Here is a 25,836-nt window from a genome sequence, read left to right as displayed (position 1 = left end):
TCCAAATTGTCCAGGTTCATGAAAGGAAGGGTGCAAACCGCCCCGAGGTAAACTTGAGAGATGCAGCAGCCATCTAGGCGAGGCCAATGTGCAGAGGTACCAGCGGTGTGATGGGTGCCTTGTTCAATGCATCAACTATGAACCTCGTCTTTAAGGAATAATTCTGCTCTTCCCATGAAATGCTCAGTGCAGCAAAGACACATGCAGGCAGGCTTGGTGTATTAAAAAACTATTATGAACTTTTTCTTTTTTTTTTCCTAAAACAGGCAGTGATTTGGCTGGTTGGGGGCAAATAAAGCCCAGCCCCCTGTTAGGCTTATAAATACACTGGAAGAAATCCTGCATAGTTTCTTACTTCAATGTCTGTAGTTTGCAGACAGACATTTGTAGAAAACCACAGAGCTCCTTCACTCCAGAATCTTTCAGGTCTTTGTTGTCACTCAGGTCCAGTTCAGTCAGATGTTGGTTGGACTTCAGAGCTGAGGCCAGAGAAGAACAGCTGATCTCTGACAAACTGCAGCCCCTCAATCTAAAGAAAAATATTAAAATATCTGAGGGTAAAGTCAACTGGGTGCAGGTCAAAACACTAAGAAAAAGCATGTAAAAAATATTTTTAAAAAATTTAATTTTATCTGTACTGTATAGCACCTTTCAGCAACAAGGCATTTCAAATGCAAAGTCATCAATAACAACATGGTGCTCCTTTAATTAAGGGCTGCTGACTACAGTCAATCTCTTGCAGCTCCATCAATATAAATGCTGAGACTGTAAGAGCAATTCAAGAGAAAATCACCCATTTCTGACAAAAACACTTTGGCTTTTTGAAAATTATATAAGTTGAAGTAATATGGAAACCACTATTAAAACTTCTGAAACTGCTTTAAATACCAGTTTGGGAAGTTTTAAAATGGTAAATTTGTCTTTGATTTCATCTTATTAGTAAATTTGAGCTTTTTCCAGATGTAAAGGAAACTGACAGCTGATTATCATAGCCTTAATGACTATTCACCAGTTTTTGTTATTGGTTTTGGTCCGTAAGATAAAGGTTTTGAAGAAACACATAACCACTTATCACCATCACGTTACCCCACTTAAACCAGTAACGACCCATTGGGTATAAAATCCCTGGCCCAGGTCCATTTATGGGTCCCAACCAAATGGTCTATACTTGACAAGGAGATAACATTTACGGTCAGGTTACATGCTATAAAAGAAAAGAGAATTCTCCACACTGTTGTGCAGTTGCATGCTTTCTCCAGAGTACAATGCAGGAATGGAATATTTAGCAACAGTAAAACTGAATAACTTTAAAATTGATCCAAAGACACTGGATCAATTATTTCCATAAACTGCACTGCTGTGGGACGTCTACGTCCTTCTACACATACAGGTCACTTTGAAGTCATAAACTGGTGAAACAGAAGTTTGACTTTGGTCCCATAAAATTACTGGTATGAATGACCTTTAAAAAAATAAAATAAAAATCAGACTGCGGCCAACGCATGTAAATGAAAGAATGCTGGACATAACGTGTCCTAGAGTTGCTCCCCAGGGTTTTTGCAATATGTTATATGTTATTGTTCATGACCCTGTAAATGCATTTTATGACATCCTATTGTTTTACTGAATGAGCACCACACATTAATCCCATCTGTAGCCAGAAGTGTTTTACAGTTTTATGCTCATACATTTGGCTTTCAACATTTCAACTTCAGTTATACCAATCTATTTCATTCTGTTTTAAATTAATACAATTGTTTGGTCTCACCTCTCTTTTAGTGTAATGTTAGTAGTAAAGTGGTTATCCAGGTATTAAAGCCCTTGCGCTTATTTTTCAGACAGTTGAGTTCCTGGACTAGTAAACCCAAGTAGTCAAAAAACCTACAGACAATCTAACAACCTTTCATTTTCAATACCATGTTTTTAGTGTCAAGGACTAAGAGTTATGATTCTGGTAAGAAAAAGAGATTAATGCCATTATCCATGCTCAATGTTTCAAAACCTAAAACAAAACAGGACAGCTACAAAACACAAAAACAAGGATACAGGTAAGGTGGAAACATTTTCCCATGAGGATTGGACTTAAGTTTTGTCTGGAATGGTGTAAGAAGGTGGTTTCTGCCTTTAAATCATGTTTAAATGAAATCATAACATAAAATCAGGCCATATACTAAACTTGTCATCCATTAAGGAAATTGAATAACATAAAAACAGGAGTCAACAAGTGCTACTCAGAAAATGGAAAAAACATTTTGGTATTAGTTGTGTTAAGCAATTTTAGTAGTACTTTTTTAATTTCATCAGCAGAAAAGGCTACCTTGTACACCAAAACTGCCAATCAACCTTATTAGAATTAACCCATGTGAAAATAAACCTGTATAAAATAATAGCAATGAAATGTTAAGTAGGAAAACAAACTGAACTACAGTGAAGCTCCTATGTGTCAATAAAAATATCATTGCCCATGTGTCAGCAGGTTAGTGTTAACTGTACCACACCTCATATTAATATCAGAGCAAATTCATAGAATGGTGTCTTACTTTAATATGCTTAGTTTACAGAGTGGACTCTTTAGAAAGCCAAACAGCTCATCCGCTCCAGCGTTTCCCAGGTCTTTGTTCTGACTCAGATCCAGTTCTGTCAGGTGTGATGGGTTCGACTTTAGAGCTGAACCGAGAAGAGTACAGCTGCGCTCTGACAAACTGCAGCCCCACAGTCTACATAAAAATAAAACATGATTATTTTTTTTAATTCTAAAGATATCAAAAATATTGATGGGTGGTTAAAATATTTGAGAGTAAGGTCTAATTTGCATCAACTTATTTTAAGCATAAAACCAGAAAAGTGTGTCTTACCTAAGAGTCTTCAGCTTGTAGGTAGTGTTCTTCAGGAAATTGCAAAGCTTCTTCACAACATCATCAGTTAATTTGTTCTTGCTTATATCCAATTCTGTCAGATAGGAGGGGCTGGACTTCATAGACGAGACCAGAGAAACACAACTGGTCTCAGACAAACTGCAGTCTGCCAATCTAAACAAAAAGTGAAACATATGAGCCAAAGCCAAAGTGATGCAAGTGAAAATCACATGGAAAACCACCTATAAATCTATGACTCCTATTCCAACAGTCGTTGGTTACTAAGTACACCATACAGGTTGCTAGTCCATGACAGGGCAACACAGAAACAGGAAAAACAATTATTCACACACACAATCAAGCCTAAGGTCTATTTTAGGGAGACCAAGTAACCTCACATGTAAGTTTTGTATACTATAAAAATAAAAACAATGTATGCATGGGGAGGACATGCAAACTCTACCTTTATCTTTTTGAATAAAAAGATAAAGATAAATTATGTGTGGCATCTCAAACACACTGCCCAGTGTGTGGCCCTGTCTGTGCTAAAAATTGATAAAAGTTTATGCTAACTGGTATAGCATTCACAACAGAACCTGCTGACAGCCGAAAGCTGCAGCAGTACCAGAGAGCAAAAGCGCTATAGGAGGAGGGATGAGCAGCGCTGCACAAAGATGTGATTGACACAGACTGTCACAACATAGTGACAGTTTCAACAAATATGCAAAAAATACTTTTTATAAGTTACTTACTACAGTCTTAATTGGGATTTAACAGAAGTGCAAAAAAGTATATGTTCATATTTTTGTTTGTTGTTTTTCAGGCTATTTTCCTGTTTAAGTATTGTCAACAAATCAAATTTTATAAACTAACAGTATTTTAAAGTCTATCCTCTGAGCTACAGGGAGCCAGTGTAGGGACTTTAAAACTGGTGTTATGTCTCTATCTTCCTGGTTTTAGTGAGAACAGCAGCAGCTTCTGGATCAGCTGCAGCTGGAGGATTGATTTATTAGTCAGACCTGTGAAGACGCTGCTGCAGTAATCAATGCGGCTGAAGATAAACGCATGGATGAGTTTCTCTAGATCCTGGTGAGACATCAGTCCTCTAATCCTGGAGATGTTCTTCAGGTGATAGAAGGCCGACTTTGTGACTGTCTTTATGTGGCTCTGAAGGTTCAGGTCAGAGTCCATCACTACTCCCAGGTTTCGGGCTGATCGCTGGTTTTCAGTTGTAATAACTGAAGCTGAGCATTGATTCTAGATCTATAACTCTAGATCTATGACTTTAGATATATGACTAGATCGCTCCTCTTTAGGGGCAAAGATAACTTCAGTTTAGTTTCTGTTCAGCTGGAGAAAGTGTGACATTGTAACATAGATGATACACTACAGGTGTATCATCCATGTAGTTATGGTAGCTAATATTATTTCCTGTTATAACCTGAGCCAGTGGGAGCATATAGATATTGAAAAGAAGGGGTCCTAGGATTGAACCTTGGGGTACCCCACATGTGACCTTTGACCTCTCCAATGAGAAGTTTCCGATTGAAACAAAGTAATCCCTGTTCTTTATGCAAGATTCAAACCAGTTGAGCACTGGACCAGAGAGTCCGACCCGACTCTTCAGTCGATTCAGTAAAATGTCCTGATCAACACTGAGGTCCAACAGAACCAACACTGCAGGAGAACTGTGGGTTTTTATGTGTTTTCCAGTAAAATATAATTACCCAGTAATACTTTATCATTCCTATCAACTTAACATCTCAACACGGCGCTCTGGCGCCCTGACCACCGGGCTTAGCAAGTTTTCTAGGGGAAACCCCGTGCCATTGTGGCAGAAGCACTCCAAAGTATGGTGTACATTTTACAGAAAAGACAATACTAGGTCCAACTTCTAACATGTGCAGAGCTTTAATCACAATGAATGTATGAAATACTTCCACCATCCTCAAACAGCTGACCACACAAAATGCATCTGATCTGCTCAAATGTAAAGTGTTTGATATATTGTCTACTAACAGTAGTGACTGAAGGAGGCCAGCTTGCAGCACAGAATCCTTTGCCATAAATGCCCAATGTGATGGACTTTAATTTTGAAGGAGGAAGGGTCAAATTTTTAGGAGTGTTCAGATTGATTGGCCCCGATTTCTTCAATTTAGGATGATCAACAATCTGTTGATAGTTACATGTGAAACTAATCTTGTCCACCAATCTCTTCTACCACCACAAGGCACTGAGAGAGAGATGCTTTTAACAATAGTCGTCTTACTATTGCCAACTTTGAAACTTTTCTGCTACAAGTAGTATAGAAATAAGTCAGTGTAAGACAAAATCAATCAGGCTTCTTAAATATTGGTGATCAGCCTGAAAACTGCAATGTGTGCACTGCTATTTTCTTTTAATAACAGCAGTAATAACAGTTACTTCTGCTGCTATTTGCAAAACACCAGGAAGATGCCATTCATTTTCCATTAAATAATCACATAATGTTATATTAATGCCATGCTGTATAAATCTCTAACTCATATCAACATTTAGAGTACTATTCAATAAATTACAATACAGCTTCTGATGAGGCTCATTTATCATTAAATGTGCCTTTTGAAAACAACTTTTAACCTTGTATTAAAAATATTCTTCATTAGATTCCTTGAATGATTTGAGTACCTCGATTATCAAAATTCCTTGAGGGAAGTGATCTGCCTTGAAGCTTCATTAAACTGTCTTATAATTTAGCGCATCTTGTTCCCTGGAGCGCGGTATAGAGGGCAAAGTGATGACAATTCTAGGGGCCCTTACCAACAGGAGGCCCTCCACAATTTATTTATTGTTCATAGAAATAAAATTAAAAAAAATTGGGGTCCTGTCAATAACAAAATTAATCATATTGTATTTTCGAAGATTGTTTTTAGCAGTAAAAATTTAATGTTCCCACTCCCAGACCAAAAAACACACATCCATATTTGCCCTGGACCCCCTTCGTTAAATGGTTAATTCCTGCTTGGAGCGCTTCAGATTGACGTTGTTAGCAGCAGTCAGTGGAAGACATGAACGACTGTGACAGTTACTATGCTGCTAAGAAAAGTTATAAAATCAGGTTTTCAAAAAAAAAAAAGGAGAGAGAGGGAGAGAGAAAAAGGCAAGAGTGACAAGTTATAGCTCAGTTTTTCTCCGAGACGTGGGTAGACTGTATGAGATTATCAACCATTTGGCATAATTAGCTTAGCTACAGACTACTGATTACCTCCATTTCACTAGCATTTAATAAATTAAGGGAAAAAACATATTCCTATATTTAACTTGTCCATGTACCTTTTATCATTTAACAACAGATGAGTCAGTAAGAAGCAGCTCTAACCCACGTCCCTCCTGGCCTGCCCTCTCCTAAGTGAAACGAAAACTGCAGTATGTAACTTTTATATAAATATATTTTTTTCCACATATTTGTTAAAACTGTCATTATGTTGTGACAGTATGGTATGAGAGGTAATCTGTGAAAAGTCTATTTCCTCTGCCTTCTCCCAGTGCTAGAAACAACCAGTCAGTGGCAGGAGAGGTTTAGTGCTGTCAATCACCATCTCATGTGGCTCATCCTTCCTCCCCCTTGCTCTGTGCTATTCTGCAGCTAGCATAGCCTGTTGTAAATGCTTAGTCTAGTTAGCATAGCTACCAGTGATAGCAGATAAACGATTTACCTGTAACAATAAGTTGTTTCTCCACCATTAGCACATTTAGCAGTGAGTGAATGAGGTTGATGGACACCGTTAAGACCCTCCTCTTGGTTCTGATAGGTTGTTTTGGTCAGAACGGTGCATTACTTTAGCCAGTAATAGTAATTCAGGGACAAGGTGCAGGAGATAGATTGTTTTCACAGATTATCTGTCTCATAAACTGTCACAACATGGTGACAGCTTTAACAAATATGGAGAAAACATTTTTTATTAAAGTTATACTGCAGCTTGAATAAAATGCAACTACATGGCATTTTTTGAGAAGTCTGGATTGCTTTATGTATATTTTGCATGTTGCAAAATATACATAACTGTTCCTCATAGGGAGAGACATTTCAGTATCTAAAGCTAGTAGAAAAAATTTCAGCAACCTACTTGCATATTGGATGTGGACTGTTGGATGTTAAATTCATGAGCAGTAAATATTGTGCTAGTTATCAGTATTGAACCAAAGAAAGCAAGGCAGTTGCAAGCCGTTAAAATTGTGACGCTTTTTATGGGTCAGATAGACTCAAGAAATTGTAACAGCAGCTGCGTGTGGGGGGGGAGGGGGTAATTTTTTGTCAGGGGGCCTAAGATTCCTGGCAGCGCCCCTGACTGTTCCAGCTGGGTAATTATATGTGTTGCACAACTTTATTTCTAACAGCAAATCAAATTTTCAAGTTCGGTCTGGAGCATCAAGAGAGATTTCACTGATTAATAACAACGTCCAGGTTTTTATAATTTTTTGGGGACCAATAGGCATTAAATTGACTGGCGCGATGCAGGGGATATGAAAGCCTTTCTCCTGGTATGTGTATGCATACGGGTTGGGTGGAGACTCATGCAGATATAGAATGAACACAGCAGGGTGCTGTACCTGTTGCTTAGCACAGGTTTACAGACAAATGTGAAAATAGGTTTACTACCATTTGGTTGCAGAGCGCTCCATGGTGGTACACAGTTGGCAGATGTGGTTGTGTTTGTGACAAAGGTGCCAAAACACAAAAGCTGTAAATGGCTGGGCAAAGTGAGAGTTCATCTATTAAATTGACTGAAGATGAATACATAAATTAAAAACTGGAGTATATACAGTTTATTATAAGTGTTTCTGTGAGTCTGCTTATTTATTATTAAATTGAATATAACTTCTGATTCTTTGCTGCCATTCACTCCGACTCAGCCCAGATTAATTTCCTAAACTGCAGAAAAATAATTGTTGGGGATGCTCAAATATAAGAATTTGGGCTGATCTTGATACCCCAACTGCATTTATGGCAGTATTTACTAGTATTTTAATTTATCAATTTTTTATTCAATTACTCAATTAATCATCAGAATAATTAATAGATTTATTAATTAATAAAATAATTGTTTACAACAGCACTGATATGAACCTGAAATTTTAAACTGTGAAACTCTTGCGTACAATGCAAGATATCAATACCACCATTTGTTGTTTCAGAACAACCCAACTTAGAAATGAGTGAGTAACAATGAATGAATGGCAGGTTTCAGGTCACATCAAAATTCAGAGGATGAAATGTCAGTCAAAATTATGAGGCAAATAAAATACCATACCCATACACAAGTTAAGGAATAGTTATTAAAATAAATAATTAAAACATATTTTAAAGTATCAGTGCTGAAAAAATATCAGGTACAATACAAACTGAAAAACAAAAGACAGCTGTACTGACCTCAAGATTTCTAGCTTACAGTTTGAACTCTCCAGTCCATCACACAGAAGCTTCACTCCACAGTCTCCCAGTTTGTTGCAACTTAGGTCTAGTTCAGTCAGATGGGAGGGGTTGGCCCTCAAAGATGAAGCCACAACCTCACAATGGGTGTCTGATAATTCACATCTGACAAATCTGTAATTACGGAAAAATGGTATTTAGGTGACATTAAATTAGACAAAAATCATAGAATGATTGAATGGATATGATTACTTATTTTTTAAATCTGTGTTTGATAGCACTTATTTTGCTGGATTGGACAAACTGATTAGCAGTGAACTCTGGAAATACTTTTTTGAAATGTCAATACTTTATCAGTAAAATTAAGTTAATTTGGAAATATTATCCAGTGGCTTGACACCACTATTTTGCCTGTAGTAATTTGTAGTTTTCGGTCAGCAGCCATGACTTTAATTTATTTTCAAAATGACAGTGGACAGTTACTTTACACTTGAACCTGACCAATTTCAGTCGAACTACAATTGTTTGTGGATGTTTTGGCTCAAGGCAGAGTGCCCCCATGTGGGGGAGATGGCATCTGATCAAGTTCAACTAACATTGAAATCCCTGACGAAGGCTAGACATGATTCAATAAAAGATCTTACTGGTCATATAAACCAAATGTGGGGATTTTAGTTTTCTGTGTTTATTTTCTAGGTTCTATTTTCTGTGAGTCTCTGTGCCATCCTCCCTTGATTGTTCCAGGTGTGTCTAGTTCCTGTGATTATCCCCATGTGTATTTAAGTCCACCTGTTGTCTCTTGTCGGATCCTTGTTGATTGTTATCGTAAGTCTGACTGTTGCATGTCGTGTGTCAGTCAATTATTAATTTGTTTGTCACAGTTGAACTGGTTAAGTCCTGTGTTGGCTGCAGCTCTCAAGTCAGTCGCTACCAGTGTTTGCATTATTCTCCGCTCACTGTGCTGCCTGCTCCTGAACTGTATGAGCTGTTCTCACCATTAAATCATCATCTTCATCTCTAATCTGGTCCTGCAGCATTCGAGGAATCGTTTCAGCCCTACATTGGACTGTTGGGCTGTTTCTTTATCATTAAATCATCATCTTCATCTTCTAGGTTCACAGCGTTCATTCTCACCATCTCATCAACCACAACTCATGACACCAAAATGCCAATGATATAAAACAATTGCTTAAAAGCTTTCTCCTTTTTGGATTTGGCCAAACAAATATAATCAGCTTACTAAAAACAATGGCTCAAATCTTTTTTTTTGCTGAGCAAAACCATGAAATGACGGATACAGGTGCTGCAGCGTCCAAAACACTACTGTATATCCTTCCCTTCTCACAGATATCTGATCATTCTGTGAAATTCACTCCAGGTGACCAGCTTCTTCTTTGTTTTAATGGTGGTTGGTTTTTACTCTGTCACCTGAAGGAGGAACAGCTTATCCTGCTCTCTCTCATGTTTATTTGACAGTACTGCCTATAAAAGATTTTTTTTAATATACCCAGTTTTTATAGCTTCTCTTATATTGTTGACCCTCATAACTGGATTACATCAGATCTAAGGAACGCAGGCCCAGCGGCATGGGCGGGTATTGCCACAATCAGCTGTGCCCCCCCTGGACGGGAAGCTGTTTGTTGTTACCTTAAGTCACATATGTCAGAGTCAAGGCCCGCGGGCCACATCCGGCCCGCGAGAAGGTTTTTTACGGCCCCTGGGATGATCTTGATTTATTATTAGAACCGGCCCGCAGACCGCAGCAAGCCGGCACCCCGTCTGAAAAAAAATATCTTCCTTATTTGAACTGTAAGTAGTTCTTTAAATGTTCTGTGAGATGATGTACTTACCCATGTATCCATAACAACCGGAACTTTCAATATCCACCAAGTTATTGCCGAAATATACCGTCTATTAAACGAGTGCCCCCCGGATTAATTACACTCTCTGCAGCTGCAGCTGCGAAGTTACCGTATTAACCCGATACTTGCTGGAAAGTGCAACGTCTCCCCTTTCAGAAACCGTTGGAATGTTTCCACTTAGCGCTACGTGTGGCGGAATTACGGTACTGCAAATTTAGATGTGTCGCCGGCAACACATCTAAATGCCTTGACTCTGACATATGTGGATTAATAGATTTTTGCACTTTATTTTATTGTATTTCAATCCAATTATATTTTAAAAATATTTCAGCTGTGTCTGTTGAAAATTAAAGATTACTGACAGAGCCATAAGAAAATATTGCTCTATTTATCTGATCATATTGGAATATATTTGTTAGGTTTTCAGTAGGTTCAATTAGGTTCACTAGACTATATGCGTCATTTAAAAAAATTTCAATGAACATTCAATCAGTCCGGCCCTCGGCTTGTAGCTAAATTTTTTATTTGGCCCTCCATCCATTTGACTTTGACACCCCTGCCTTAAGTGGTCAACTCTGTTATTCCTATATCGATTTGATACAGTAGGGGCTTCCACACTTCCCATATTTGTGCAGTATGGGAACATTGTGGAAACACTGGTGAACCGGGCCGGGTGCAATGGAGTCTACGAAAAAGGAGTGAGCATCTGTTTTGAGTACTTTCTTGCCTACTGGGAGTCATTAATAACTAAATTTTCAAATTATGCTGTGCTATAGTGGGATAGATGTGATTCACAGCCGGGAGCTTGATATTTATGATTTATAACAAATTTTTAAAAACTGATCTTCTAACCTCCAACAGATTTAGTAGATGGATAAATATGGACTCACCGAGCCTTTCTGCAGTTCCTTACAGCTGGGATCAGTCTCAGACGCCCCTCGTTTGATGTACTGTACTTTTTCAGATCCAACTCATCCATAATCTCCTCTGACATCTGTAGCATGTAGGCGAGAGCTGAACACTGGATCTCTGAGAGCTTCTTCTCTGATTTCTTCTTGGATTTCAGAAACTTTTGGATCTCCTGATAAACTGAGAGATCATTTATCTCCACCAGACAGTGGAAGATGTTGATGCTTCTGTCAGGAGAGATTTTATCAGTGTTCATCTCCTTCAGATTTTTTATGATTTTCTGACGAGTTGTTGGACCAGTCTTTCTCTGACCCACCAGGGATCCTAGAAGGTTCTGGTTGGACTCCACAGTGAGGCCATGAAGGAAGCGAACAAACAGGTCCAGGTGGCCATTTTTACTGCTGAGGGATTTCACCATGATTTGGTTCAGGAAGTCATCCAGAGATTTGGATTTGTTTTTTCCCAGAAAGCTTCTTAGCAACTCAGTGTTCCTTTGGGTGTAACAGTAAACTGCAGCCAGAAACTCCTGGATGCTCAGGTGAACAAAGCAGTAAACTGGTTGCTGGAAGATCAGATTCTCTCTTTTGAAGATCTCTGTACAAACTCCTGAGTAAACTGAGGCCTCTATGACATCCAGACCACACTGCTCCAGGTCTTCTTGGTAGAACATGATGTTTCCTTTCACCAGATGTTCAAACGCCAGCCTCCCCAGCTTCAGAAGAACTTCCTTATCAGCCTTCGTCAGTTCCTGTGAGGTCCTTGCATGTCCTCCATGGTACTTGTTGTTCTTCCTCTTTGTCTGGACCAGCAGGAAGTGTGAGTACATGTCAGTCATGGTCTTGGGCAGCTCTCCTCTCTGCTCTGAGGTCAACATGTTCTCCAGAACCGTAGCAGTGATCCAGCAGAAGACTGGGATTCCACACATGATGTGGAGGCTCCTGCAGGTCTGGATGTGGGAGATGATTCTGCTGGACAGCTTTTCATCACCGACCCTCCTCCTGAAGTACTCCTCCTTCTGGGCGTCGGTGAAGCCTCGTACTTCTGTTGCCCTGGAAACACATGAAGGAGGGATCTGATTGGCCGCTGCAGGTCTGGTAGTTATCCAGATGAGAGCCGAGGGAAGCAGGTTCCCCCTGATGAGGTTTGTCAGCAGAACGTTGACTGATGACTTCTGTGTGACGGCAGAAACCAGCTGACTGCTGCTGAAGTCCAGTGAAAGTCTGCTTTCATCCAGGCCATCAAAGATGAAGAGCAGTTTGCAGACAGCCAGCTGCTCTGCTGTGAGCTTCTGGAGTGTTGGATGGAAAACATGGAGCAGCGAGAGAAGACTGTGCTGCTGATCTCTGATCAGGTTCAGCTCCCTGAACGACAGCAGAACCACCACACTGACATCCTGGTTCTCCAAGCCCTCGGCCCAGTCCAGAGTGAACTTCTGCACTGAGAAGGTTTTTCCAACACCAGCGACGCCGTTGGTCAGAACCACTCTGATGGCTCCATGTTGGTTAGGGAAGGATTTAAAGATGTCATGGCACCTGATTGGAGAGTCATGGAGGTTCTGGATCTTGGAAGCTCTCTCCAGCTGCTTCACCTCATGTTGGGTATTAACCTCTTCACTCCATCCCTCTGTGATGTAGAGATCAGTGTAGATCCTGTTGAGCAGGGTTTTACTTCCTGTTTCATCACTTCCTTCAGTCACACATTCACATCTCCTCCTCAGACTGATCTTGTGTTCCTCTAGAACCTGCTGCAGACCAACATCTGCTGAAACACACAAAAACATAAAAACAGTCACCTTGTTTTCAGAAAAAGTAAATCTGTTTTCAGTCATCATTTACTCTTCTTATATTTATGCAACCCTGTCGCACTCTGTGCCATGTCACTGATTCTTCCTGCCCACATCAGTTCCAGTCCTTAAGGCCTGGTGTCAAAAACTTTTACACATGTCCCTGAATCAACAATTGTCTCTTCAGTATCAGCAGTAGTAATAGTTGAATGAGGCTGAAGTAGAGACACATTTAGAAGTTGCAGGATACTGGTCCTTGAGGACTAGAAGTGATTACGCCTGCTGTACAGATATCCACACTTAAGGTCAGTGTGTTTTCTCATGAATTCCCCCCCCAATAGGCTAGAGCATTGGCCAAAGGGCCAGCTGCTGCTCCACTGATAAACTTATTCAAGAGGTAGAGATGTTTAAAATGCAGTACTTTGTGACCAAGATTTATCCTGCTCATAAAGGAAGTTTAGACAACTGCATTCTTTAATATCTTTGAAATACTAACAAAAGTTATGTTTCATAGAAATTATTAATATTAATCAAATTGTATTTCATTTTATGATGAAAACTTGTCAAGGCTTAGAAATCACAGTTTTAGAGCCGAGTGGTAACCTTAATCTTTGAGACCACATTATATTTTTCCTTGAAAATGCTAATTGACCATATATTGCATGATTTTGGGTTTTTAATATTTCCACTGTAAATTGTTGTTGTTTTTTTATTTTACAGAAGCAATATCTTGGCGAATGTGAGATTGAATAGTCGTTTGTGTAAATAAGTACAATTAAAAGTGTGACTTTGAGCCAGAATCAGACATCTGCTGATGAGGTTGATGGTAAAGTTTGACAGCTCTTCAGACTGGAGCTGTGACGTGTCGGAGCAAAAATACAGACCTTTTAAAATATGACCTTTTAAGAAACTTTCACAAATTAAATAAAGGTTTTATGGTTCACAAAGTAGGCTTTAAATGGCATGCTATTAGTGAATAATAATTTTGTCCAGGTTTGAAGCACTGAATTTTTGTAGGTTTTTAAACTAGAGCAGAAGTGAGAGCATTGCCCAACACAAATAATGACCTGGCCAGAACACGGCCCGCTAAAGAAGGCACTCTGCTTACTATAATTACAAAGCAATTATAGAATAGCTTTGTCATGTTGACCTTAAATTTATTCAGCTTTGATGAGTCAAAGTATAGTCTATAAAATGTTTGAGGAAAAATACAACAGAACACCTCTCTCTGCCTTTAGGGGAATGAGATACTTATAGTTGGATGGATAGCCAGCGTTGAAAGCCATGTAACCTTTGAGGGCGTCCAGCCAACATTTGTAACAAGATTTGCATCAGCATTTGCCACTTTCTACTTATTCAACACCCAAAATCGAGATGAGACAGTCACGACACATTTTACAATGTGTAAAATACAATAAGATTTAAGAGCTATAAAGTATATAATAATTAACAGTAAATTTATTGACTTCTTATCCTTGTATATTAAAAAATGGCATAATTTCTCCATATCAGGTAAAGAACACTTTTATATTACGTTTATCTGCTGCCTTCAAATTGCCAGACTGTTTTCCACAAGTCTTTATTATGTTGGATTGTGTTGTTTAGGCTCTTCATTAAGATTAACCTAGAAAGGGGCACAAAGACCAGCAATGGAAAGGTGGTGTCCAGAAAGATGATCCAAAAGAAACTGCAGCCAGTGAATCCACATGTTTATCCCCTAATCAAAAGCCTAATGGACTTTTAGTGTCATTTCAGGTTAGTTCATGTCATTTGTTTGTTTGAAATAATTCTGTTTCCAAATCATTTAGGTCTAATTGATATTTTCTTAGATTTTTCAAAGCTCGACTGTACCTTCCCGTGCATCTTAAAACTTAAGTGCCACTTTGACTGTTGGATAATAAGTGCTGAATCCCATGTTGTGTTGTCCTAAACAGGGTTTTAAAATGTAAACTATTACTAGTTTTCAAGCGCTACTGTGGCCATGGTTAATTTTTGTTATTTTTTGTCTTTAACAATACCAAGAAGCCTGGATATGTGATCATTTTCTTTAACATTATTTTTCGGTCCTTAAGACTGTAAAAAAAGATCAATTGAACTCAGCTTAAGACACTAGACACTGTCATTTTCGTAACAGTGATTTTTGCAATCATGACTAATTCATGACATTGAAGGAACTATGTTTTTGTAACCGATTCTCTGAGGCCTGGCAATGTGTTCTTATTATTATATTTGTATATGGTTTGAACATAACAGTGCCTTTGAATAAAAATATCTCCTAAAGAATGTTATCGCAATCTCCATTATGTGATGCGTCTTAATGATTATGTGTTTTAAAACTGCACCAATTTTAGCAGTAAGACAATACTTTCCTTTTGGTTTTGTCTGAAATCCAAACAGGTTAAAAAGAAAAATCAAGATACGACACAGAGCATGTCTGAATACTGCAGCAAAAACTAACATTTTTGTTGGTAATTAAAGAAAATATTCATAATGAACTGAAATATTTAATCTGCTTGACATAACCATATTTCTTTTTTTTAAGTTTTTTTTTGGCCCTAGTGGCCTTTATTTGATAGTTAATTTACAGGAAAGTGGGTAATGAGAGAAGGGGGAAGACATGCAGCAAAGGTCGCCAAGGCAGGGAATCAAACCTGCGACAGCTGTGTCGAGGACTAAGGCCTCCATATGTGGGTTGTGCTGAACCCCTGCACCACCACAGCACACCGACATAACCATATTTCTGAATTAAAACAGAAGGACAGAAAAATCTCACCTTGTAAAAATGTGGTTCTGGGTCGTTTTCCACACTGGACACAGGAGGAGGGTCCTGATGCAGCAAACTGGTTCCAGTGTCCACAGTTGTTTTTGACAAGATCTTCTGTGACCTCCTGAAACAAACTAAAACACGAAAGTGCCTTTTTATCACAGACACCAGTTCTCTTCCTACATCTGTGAAGAAATTTTATGATCAACAATACTTGGAATAGGTTGATCTGATCAACACAATCAGATTACATGTAAAATAACTCCTACTGGATGATGATGAGAAATTCCTCCACTAGAGGCAATCTAAAGAATCAAATTCACAAAAAAGAACCCACATTTTATTGTTCCTTATGATTCCCTAAACAGTTTTAACATTGAGTGGAAGTATTAAGGTACACCCACCAATGCCTCTTAATTACCACAGGAAGGAGTCGCAAACCCATAATCCCGATAAAATTTAATCCAAGTCTAGATTTCTGAAAATTGTTGCTTCCAACCATTCAACTCTTCTTGACACAGAGTTTCTGAGTGAAAGGTTGAAATAGCTAGAGATAGTTAGAATCTCTAGAATGTTAATAACGGTTTTATTTTTTGTTTGTTGTTTTTAAGATCATAGGTGTATGTTTAAGTACTGTCAACAATGTCCTCCAGTAGCATAATTACCCAGTAATATTTACAAATTTCCTATCAACATAACATTCTTTTATACAAAAATACCGTGGGCTGCTGGTGAACTGTCCTAGCGCCCCGACCATAGGACTTAGCAGATTTTCTGGGGGAAACCCTGTGCCTGTCTTTCATAGTGGGCCAGAGCATTAGTGGGCTGGTGGCTTGGCCTGTGGAGGAGGAGCTGTTTGCTTTGTGATCGCCCAAGATGTTCTGCAGTGCAACAATGCCTCAAATGTCTCCTCTACCTTTAGTTTATCTTTAGCTGAATATGAAGGTTACTTCTTCCATTTTGGAAATATCTGCTTCTATCCAAAGAATGAACCCATTGTTGGGCGGTTGTACCATCTATTTTTTTGCAGCTGTAGTTTTCCAGCCACTACTAGTTTATCCCAAAGGTATCCATCTGTTGATTGCATTTTGTGGATTTTAAAACCCAGAAACATGGTTTTGAAATTTGACTGAAAATAGATGTGAAAGATATGGTTAACCTCATAGTTTGTATCATTCCAATATTTTCTGAGAATATGACATTCCCAGAAAATATGGTAATTATGTGCATTCTGACATCCACAATTTCTCCAGCATCTGCTATGGGCACTTTGATGTGGAGTGATGAAATAACATTATGTATTTTTCCAAATTATTTCCAAATATAAGATTCTGTGGACCTCCTTTGTGATGTACATATTTGTTCCCATTTTTCTAAGTTATAATAAGACTCCCATTTATCTGTCATTTATATTGTGATGAATAGGTATTAAAGTTTTATAATTTTCTAAATTATTTTTCCTGAGAGTTTTGATTTATAAGATCTTAGTTTAATCAGTGGATTATATTGGTTGTGTTTTGTTTCACTTCACGGATACAATAATTTCTTATTTGTAGTCAAAATAAACATAAAAAAAAAAACCTTTTCTAAATTATACCTTTTTTGTAATGTATTGAAGTTTTCCATTTTATTATCTTTTACATTTTGGAAAATGCAGAAAGCTTCTGTGGTATGGTTTCGTCATAACCAGCTTAGAACCTTGATTTCTTTATAGGGTTTGTTTTTACAGCTTCTTTCCATGCTGTTAGAATAGACTTAACAATAATTGTCCAGGTCCACAATAGCATCTCATTATTCCCTGTAATGGAATGTTTGTAAACATACTGCATTTAATCTCCTTCTGCTTTGCAACGTACTCTGGGTCACAACACAGAACTTGTGCTGCTTTAAAGTCATTTTCCATTTCAGGTTTTAGGGTTAGGCGGCCAAAGCGCAGAGGTCAGAGGTATGATTGGTGCATGCTCCCAGCTTCATGCCTGTTCAATGCATCCATTACAAACCCGTCTGTCAGGATTCCAATTCTGCTCTGCCAGTAAAATGCTCAGCGCAGCAAAGACAATTGCAGTTGCCGTATGTAAAAAAAAAGAAATAAAAGAAATTCAGGTAAGGTTTCATTTTGTGGTATGGTTCACTGGGGGAAACCCTGGTTTAGCTGATTGAACATTAATAAAGGATGCTGGCTCACACTGGGTCCAACAGTACATTTATTTTCAGAACTGTTGCATTTGAAACCTTTCAGGACCGAAGCCATCTTGAAAAATTGCCAACTCAATCAAAGCACGCAGAGCATCTGCGGAGATGTGAATGTGCGCGGGGGGGTGTAAATCTGTACGGTACCGCAAGAACTGGGCTTCAATCAATCTGGGTTTTGCTGCTCCTGTTGGTTTCGGGTTATATGCCAGTGGTGCCCAAGGTCGGTCCTGGAGGCATCCTGCATATTTTAGTTCTCTCCCTAGTGGTAGTAGTAACGTCCTCAGCAAGTCAATGTTCTTAGTCCTTCTAATGAGCCATAATTTGATGCAGGTGTGTAAAACCAGGGAGAGAACTAAAACATGCAGGATGCCGGCCCTCGAGGACTGACCTTGGGGACCCCTGATCTGTGTTATTTGTATGCCGAGTTCACAGGAGTCAGGAATGTCCAGTTTCTCTGCGTTTGTCAGCATATTCATTCATCGATTTGCCTTGTTCCTCATTCTCCGGTACATTAAAAATCTGTATATTCTTCCTTGCTTCTTGGTCAACCAGTTTGTCTTTGTTTTGAATTTGGGTTTTTAGCATGTTTCTCACAATTATCTTGATCATGTCTAGCTTAGTTTCCGCTGCAAATTCCCTCTTTGATTTTTTTTAATTCTTTGGTTTGCTTTGTCAATATCTTCATATCTGGAGAATATTTCTTGCTTCTCTCTCGTATTTCCATCTTGTCCTCCATTTGCCATGCTGCTGTAAGGTCAGTGAGCGACTTCAATATTTTGCAGGAAAGGTTTTAAAATCTTGACGTATGAGCACTTATCCTGTGCTTCCTTCTTGGTCGTAACTGGACCTGACAGATTTCAGTGATTGTTTCATTTGACCCTCAGGGTAGGAGGGAATGCATGGAGTTCATTGCCCAGTTCAGAGATGAGACTCAGATGGGAATCTTTTATATTGATTTATTTAGTTAACTCCATGTTGCCCTATGTGCAAGTCGAAAATGTCTGCGCATCTGCGCCATGTGTTCTGTTTGATGTGTAATCCATTAAAGTGACAGCTGGGCTTCAGACTTTTCCATACCATTTAAAAAACGGTCAAAGACTGAAAATGTTCCGTTACCGACCCCGGCTCAGATGAAATTTTTTTGTTCATTCAGTTATTGGGAAAGGTGAGGTCATTTTTTTCCGGTCTCTGAGAAGATAACATTGGCAGCTTCAGAAGGAATTTGTTTTTGATGGCCATCATCAGCTACTTTTGATGTGGCAATCTGCTCAAGGCAAACACATCCTGAGCACAAAATGGCAGCCAGACTGACCAAGGCCGGGCTCTGCAGTGCAAAAAGTCCTTAAATAGCTGGTAGCTCAGTCAGTCCTGACACTAAAGAGATGAAATTCAATATTAACCATTTAAGATTGATTTTCTTAGCACATGCCCATCTGCATTTCTAATAGGGGACATATTACATTTGCTCAATTTCTCCAATAACATAGCTGGTGTTTGGATGGTGAATAAAATGTTAAATGACTGAGATAACTTCATAAATACCAGAAGTGAAAGACAAATATCAAATGTTCGTGTAATAACTTATGCTTGGGGGAAAACAAGTTTGGATTTTTGACCAACCAAGTTAGAAGAGAGAAAATTGAAAACTCCAAGGTCCTAAAAATAATTAAGTAAAACAAAAGAAGAAACAAGACAAAAGTGAAGTTTGTAAGAAATGAAATGCATAGAAATGACCTGATGAACAGCAAAATCAATGAAGATCAGGGGAATAAATCAGGTGCTGGTTTCTTACTTTTGTTCTGATGGTTCCTGGTCGGTACTTAAGTCTGGAGGAGTATCTTTGGATAAGTCACTCTTCATAGAAAGACGGCTGGATCCTTGGGAAAGTCTGTGGTTATGAATACTGGAACAAAAATAGACTGATATTTAGATACATTTGAAACCAGATAATTATACACTGAATTAAAATAAACAAATATTTTGTCACTGTCTGAAGTTAAATTGGATCAAGTTTCTTTTGTTTTAGGTCAGTTATATTTAACAAAACTATTTATTTTTTTAACTTTACTGATCAAAGTTTTATATTACTGTGAAAAGCACAACATAGAAGTTAGTAGAACAGGAAACACATGGGTCACTGAGAGAGGGAGACGGTGATGCATCAAAAAAAGTAAAACCCTGAAATGCAACAGGTTACAATAAACCTTGATAAAATGCTAAGATGCTGAAGGAGATGGAGCATTGGCTCAAACACACTTGCTTTCAGTACAAGGACCCCGATGTTGGTCTATCAGTACAAATTAGGACTGGGAAGGCGTCCCTTGGGACCATCCTTCTAACATGGATTAACGAACTCAATTATCAGGAAGGTAAAAGGTGGCAATGACCTACTTGACTCACAATCAGTTCTGCCATTTTCCCAACACCAAACTACATTTACCACACAGAATATTAAATGAAGACAGAATTAAAAAACAAGGAAATTACTTCATATTGTTATGATATGGGGTTGTTTGAGTTTGGTTTGGGGTTTTAAGTTCTGGGAGCCTGGAAATGAAAACTAAGCATTTTCATTTCATATATTTCTTTTACTGTGGCTGACCACAGTGCTGATGGGTCCCCATTAAGCCATTTCCTTGTTATTGTATTATTAAAATCATACATTGTATTTTTCTGGATTTTTGTTTTAGATTCCATCACTCACAGCTGAAGAGTACCTATGATAAAAATTACAGTCTTCTACAAGCTTTGCAAGTGGGAAAACCTGAAAAATCAACAGTGTATCAAATACTTGTTCTCCCCACTGTATAACCTTCTAGGTCAGGGGTGCCCACACTTTTTGAGACAAAGACTTACTTTTTTTTATCATCATCCCACTCAGAGCTAACATATGACACAAAGATATAAATGATATAGTTCATATAGTTGAAAAGCAATGCTGCTAAATACGGAGGAATCATATGTTTGAAAATATTAATAAATAATAATAATTTGGCATTTAGCAGATAGAAATAATTCTGATGATTCTAACCAACCTAAAATAAGACATGTTTGGTCTGATCCAATTTAAGGCAGTGGCAATTAAATGTTTATATCTTTTACAGCTGAAACATCTGGACTCAACTGTAAGTTTGATACATTATAGATTTAAACAATTAATTTAGCAGCTCAGTCTGATTTTTCCTCATATACAATGGTCAATTAATCACAACACTGAAGTAAAACTCCTGGATTCATTAAATTAAAAATAGTTTAATAGGAAAAAAATAAATTATTCAAAAACAATCAAGTTTTCAGAAAACCCTAGATAATGTGTAATAGCCCTAATAAACACTACAACATCAAACAGTTGCACATCCCTGATGGAAACCATTTAAAAAGCTCTATAGAGAAACAGCTGCAGATATTCAGACAGTGTTCTTGTTGGCAGGTTTCTTACTTTGGGTCTGATGGTCCATGTTCGTTACTGAAGTATGGGTTTGATCGTTTGGACACGTCACTCTTCATAGAAACACTGATGGATCCTGTGGAACAGCCATGGTGCAGCACTCTGAAACACAAATATGTTGCTTTCTAGATCCCATCAGTTACTGATAAAGAAACTGATGGAAACAAAGGTTGTGTACTTGTGTTGTATAATTTCAGAGGCTTTAAAGACAGAATCAGAAAGTTTTGTAGCATAAAAATGGATTTTGGTTAGAAGTTTCTCACCTTCTGTCTGAGGGTCCGTGTTTGAGTTTTGGATCCATTTATCTGAACCAGTCCCCTTTTATTCACCTACAACTGAATAGTGGAGATACTCCACTGTCCTTCACTTTCTCCAGTCACATTCGGTCATCCAGACTTCAACCTGTCTGAAATATAAACCAGTACCAGTCCTTTTTAATAAGGTGTTCAAATGAAAGCACTTCATTCTGCTCTGCTGGAACAGACATTAATACATCCAATATATTGGTATATTAAATGGTAACTCAGGGACAACAAACACTTAGACGCAGATAAGCCTGCAAAAAAAAAAAAAAACAGTGAAAACCTTTTAAGATGAATTCTGAAATACTGTTGTTAAAAAAACACTTTAAGTTAAAACACTTCCATGTTATCCAATGGGTCCTTGAGGCCCTGTGTCCTTATGGCAGGTAAGGAGTTAAGTGACTTTTGAAGCCATCGGGATCACAGCTACCTGTAATTGCTGCTACATTGTTTTTCTAAAAATCACATTCATTGATATGTTATTTTTTAATGGCAAATTTGATTGAATTAGACGATTAAAAAAAACAGTAAAAATACATCTATAAAGGAATTTACATCAAAAATTACAATATGATCTAAGACTGCTGTTGATATAATACAGTTTACATTTTAATTACTTTGTTTGACAATGAAAACCCTTAATAAAATATTCACATTTTGATGCAATGGAATTGTCAGTGTCAATTTTATTATAAAGCACTTTTATTAACTGCACCAAAGTGCTCTACAGTATTCATAAACCACAGACTAAAAGAAGACATAAGAATAAAACACAGACAGGTAAATTACAATGTCAGGCCTTATGAAAAGCCAAACAATAAAAATTAGTTTTAAGGAGTGAATTATTGTTATTATTAACAACTATGCATTATTACAATACACTGAAATAAATGATTTTTATGATAGGGTTTGTCTTGAATATTGTATTGTGCAACTGAAAAGGATTCAGAGTGCTTCACTTTTCCAATACATTTTGTTAGACTTATTCCAAATACGTCTGTAACATTCATTGTATTACATGAATCTCTTTCCTAAAAATCAAACACACAAATACACCATTATGATAAAGTGGAAAAAAGGTTTGAGACTTTTTGCTAATTTAATAAAAATATAAAATCACATAACCAGGCTTGACCTCTAGCTGTAATATTGTGTTAAAAATGTTTCTTCTCATAATTAAAAAGAGTCGCATTATTTTCACATCAGCTGCTATTGGAAGCTGGACAGAAGGAGCACCACCCCTTACTGTGACTCATAAAAATCTTGAAATAAAGGTGTTTCTGTAAGACATACAGTAGAAAAAACAGGTGACTTCCTGTCGGAAGTGGGCGGGGCTAAGGTGATGTCATCAATCGACCACCTAACTGTCATCAGGGCTGGTCTATAATGAGACATAGAAAGTCTGATGCAGCTGTGACCTTATATGTGCATGTTATGTCACTTTGATGATTAATGGTGAATAGTCAAAGTTTGGGACTTAGCCACGCCCACATGTTTTAACATACAAAAATTCCTCTGATAACTTTGGACCTTTAATGTCTCAACTCTCTGCTGACTGAGTTTGAAGTCTGTATCTCTAAAGCTGTAGGAGGAGATAGATCAGATCCGACGTCTATGAAAAACAGTAAATGGCGGATTTTGATCCAAAATGGCCGACTTCCTGTTGGGTTTGCACCATGGCTCCAAGAGACTTTTTTGTAGGTCCTGACATTATACACATGTGTACCAAGTTTCATACGTCTAGGTTAAAGCATGGCTTGGGGCTGATTATTTAAAAAATTCTAGGGGGCGCTGTAGAGAAATTAGGCCACGCCCATCAACGACTGTTATGGATTCCTGTTCGGGGATGAATAAGGATGCATCCTAGTGAGTTTGGTGCAGCTGGGCTGAACGATGTGGAATCTAGAGCCAAACGTATGTCGGCGGCGTTCCCTCTGCTTCGCCGCGCTGCCACGGCCACGCCCTCTACAGAAAACTCTTGGCGCTTTAAAGCAAGTGAGACTAACATGTTATCTGTCATCCAACACAGAATCATCTTGATTAGGTGGAGAGAGCCATAGATGGAGCTTTACAAGTCAAAAACAGGCACTTCCTGTTCTGAGGGGGCGGGGCCCCCAAAAAGCCAATTCACACAAGAACTATAATATAACAATAATAATAATAAACAGCACGATTACAATAAGCCTTCGCAGCGCTTAGCTGCTCGGGCCTAATAATGGAGCTGATAAAACCATTAGACTAGTGGTATGCCGCCATACCTCCCACCTCACCTGTATAACTCATGGACATCCTGTCACTGGAATAAACATCAGGTTAGATAGCCGCTTTTCTGAGTTCTTTCGCCATTTTTCAGATTAATACATTCCAGTTTGTTTCCACTTAAGACGTAGTCACTGCGTGACAATTTTATCCCTTTTATTAGACTCAGTGGAGTTATTGTGCAACTTTCCGCATATTTGAGAAGCATAGGATGAATAACATCAAAGTTGTAAATTACTGTGGTGATCAAGCCTGCATTGAAACTCCTCCTAAAAGCACAACGTTTACCAAACCGTTTTACATCAGTTACCAAAACACAAAACCCAATATCAGATATAAATTATTTTTATATCAGAACAGATTGGCATCGACGAGGGCAGCTAAACAGGGTCCTTCAGTTCATTAACATCTGCCGACAGAAATTGCTCAGCAGTTAATATGAAAATACGTTAATTTGTAACGCGGCGTTATTATAGGAGTTTCATTACTTTCAAAATTTGTACAAGAAGGACAACCAATGAGCTTACCTTAAATAAAAACCGTCAGTTCTGAAGGAGAACCGGTGGGAGTCTAGAATTCCCCGAAAACCCGGTAAAAGCTCAGCAAGGCTCAGCAAAGCACGATCAAGTTGAGCTTTGAGATAAATTCAGCTCTCATCCACAATGGACGCTGTTCAGGGGTTGTCCACAATTTCCAATAAACACTTAATAAACACTTGGGGAGAAAAAGAAAACTTCAGTGGAGCTTTCCCGATGGCGTACTGAAGTGTTACCTATTTAATTCTAAATGATGTGACTAGGACACGTCAAGTTCTTATACCAGACCAGGCTGATAAAAAGTACTTACTTTCCTAGATGTTTGCTTTGTCATTCTGTCCGGAATCCTCTACAGTCCACCTGAACCGACCCACCGTTCAACCGGGATTTGTGAGCGCCAAGCTGCTCGTCCACGGTCACGTGTCAGGAAATGATGCGTCAGAGGAAGTGGAGGTAAAACGTGAGTTTAAGAATAACTGGAAAAAAAAACAGGAGTTTTTGGAAAAGTTGTATATGAATGATGTTAGAAGTTTATTAAGGAGAAGAAAGACTATATCTTCCAAAAACATAGTTATTAGGGGAAAAACAATCACCAACCTTCATTTATAGATCACTTTACACACACATGGAGACCAAAGTTCTTCACAGGGTTATGCAATAAGATACAACTGACAAGTCACAAACATGTACAGCAAATCAGATAAAGGACATGGAAAATAGACAATAAAACAAAGGACTCGTTTTTCTGTAAATAATTCACTAAGGAGCAGATATTCTGGGAGTTTGAATGATATATGGTTGGACTCTAAATCAGACATTTATATGTCGTTTATAAGTCTTTGTTTGTTTCCCATTATTTACACTCACACATTAACAAATATTTTACTAAGTTTATTTGCTTCTTTTTCTCACTAAGTTCTCTTCTCCAAAGTATCTATGTTCCACTGAGATATCCCGAAGCATCCTGACAACTGGTAACACCAACCAACCAACCAACCTTATTTATAAAGCACCCTTCACACTCAAAGCAGCTCAAGGTGCTGAACAGATTAATAAAAACAAACAAAAACAATAAATCATTCCAACCCCACATAGAAAAACACTCAGCTGCATGGAAAATGCACAGACTAAGCAGAAATGATTAAATTCAGGAAATACAGTGAGAAAGAAGAGCCTTGAGCCTGACATGACATCCAAATATTAGAAAGCTCTCTTTATGATCCAGTCCATCAGTTGGAGATACAATGGAAACCAGTGGACATCCCAGCATCACAGCTGTTGGACTTTAATGAATAGGTGAAGATATTGAACTGGCTTCTGAAAAGATGGACACTAGAAAGACCTCTAAACCCGTTCCATGGTGTAGAGCATGAGGACAAACTTTAATAAACCAAGATTTAATAAAAAGCAAAAGCTCTTTCAGAGACCAGAGATAGATAGATAGATAGATAGATAGATAGATAGATAGATAGATAGATAGATAGATAGATAGATAGATAGATAGATAGATAGATA

The 25,836-nt window shown here is 38.1% G+C and overlaps 2 protein-coding genes across 6 annotated transcripts in view; both read right to left on the bottom strand.

Moving 5' to 3' along the window:
* The window catches only part of LOC103156745 (NACHT, LRR and PYD domains-containing protein 12-like), a 113,516-nt gene extending 88,791 nt beyond the window's left edge, over positions 1-24,725 (bottom strand). For 2 of the 5 annotated variants that reach the window (XM_016664572.1, XM_016664571.1), the window contains exons 1-6: positions 24,632-24,723; positions 21,488-21,630; positions 21,216-21,326; positions 19,569-19,679; positions 15,593-15,768; positions 11,018-12,794 (exon numbers count right to left, since the gene is read on the bottom strand). In XM_016664572.1, the coding sequence (XP_016520058.1) occupies positions 11,018-12,794; positions 15,593-15,768; positions 19,569-19,679; positions 21,216-21,326; positions 21,488-21,525 (2,213 nt within the window). In that variant the 5' untranslated portion in view covers positions 21,526-21,630; positions 24,632-24,723. Of the gene's footprint in view, positions 1-355; positions 530-2,540; positions 2,718-2,855; positions 3,030-8,265; positions 8,440-11,017; positions 12,795-15,592; positions 15,769-19,568; positions 19,680-21,215; positions 21,327-21,487; positions 21,631-24,631 lie in introns of all 5 variants that reach the window. The other 3 variants (XM_016664568.1, XM_016664569.1, XM_016664570.1) reach the window with 3 other exon arrangements.
* hus1 (HUS1 checkpoint clamp component) overlaps positions 1-25,836 on the bottom strand; it is a 42,741-nt gene that overhangs the window by 14,674 nt on the left and 2,231 nt on the right. The window lies entirely within an intron of this gene.

This window comes from Poecilia formosa, unplaced genomic scaffold (genome assembly GCF_000485575.1).
Source record: "Poecilia formosa unplaced genomic scaffold, Poecilia_formosa-5.1.2 Scaffold497, whole genome shotgun sequence".
Lineage (NCBI taxonomy): Eukaryota > Metazoa > Chordata > Actinopteri > Cyprinodontiformes > Poeciliidae > Poecilia > Poecilia formosa.
Note: the sequence above shows the minus strand (reverse complement) of the source record. Positions and strands in the feature narration are given on the sequence as shown.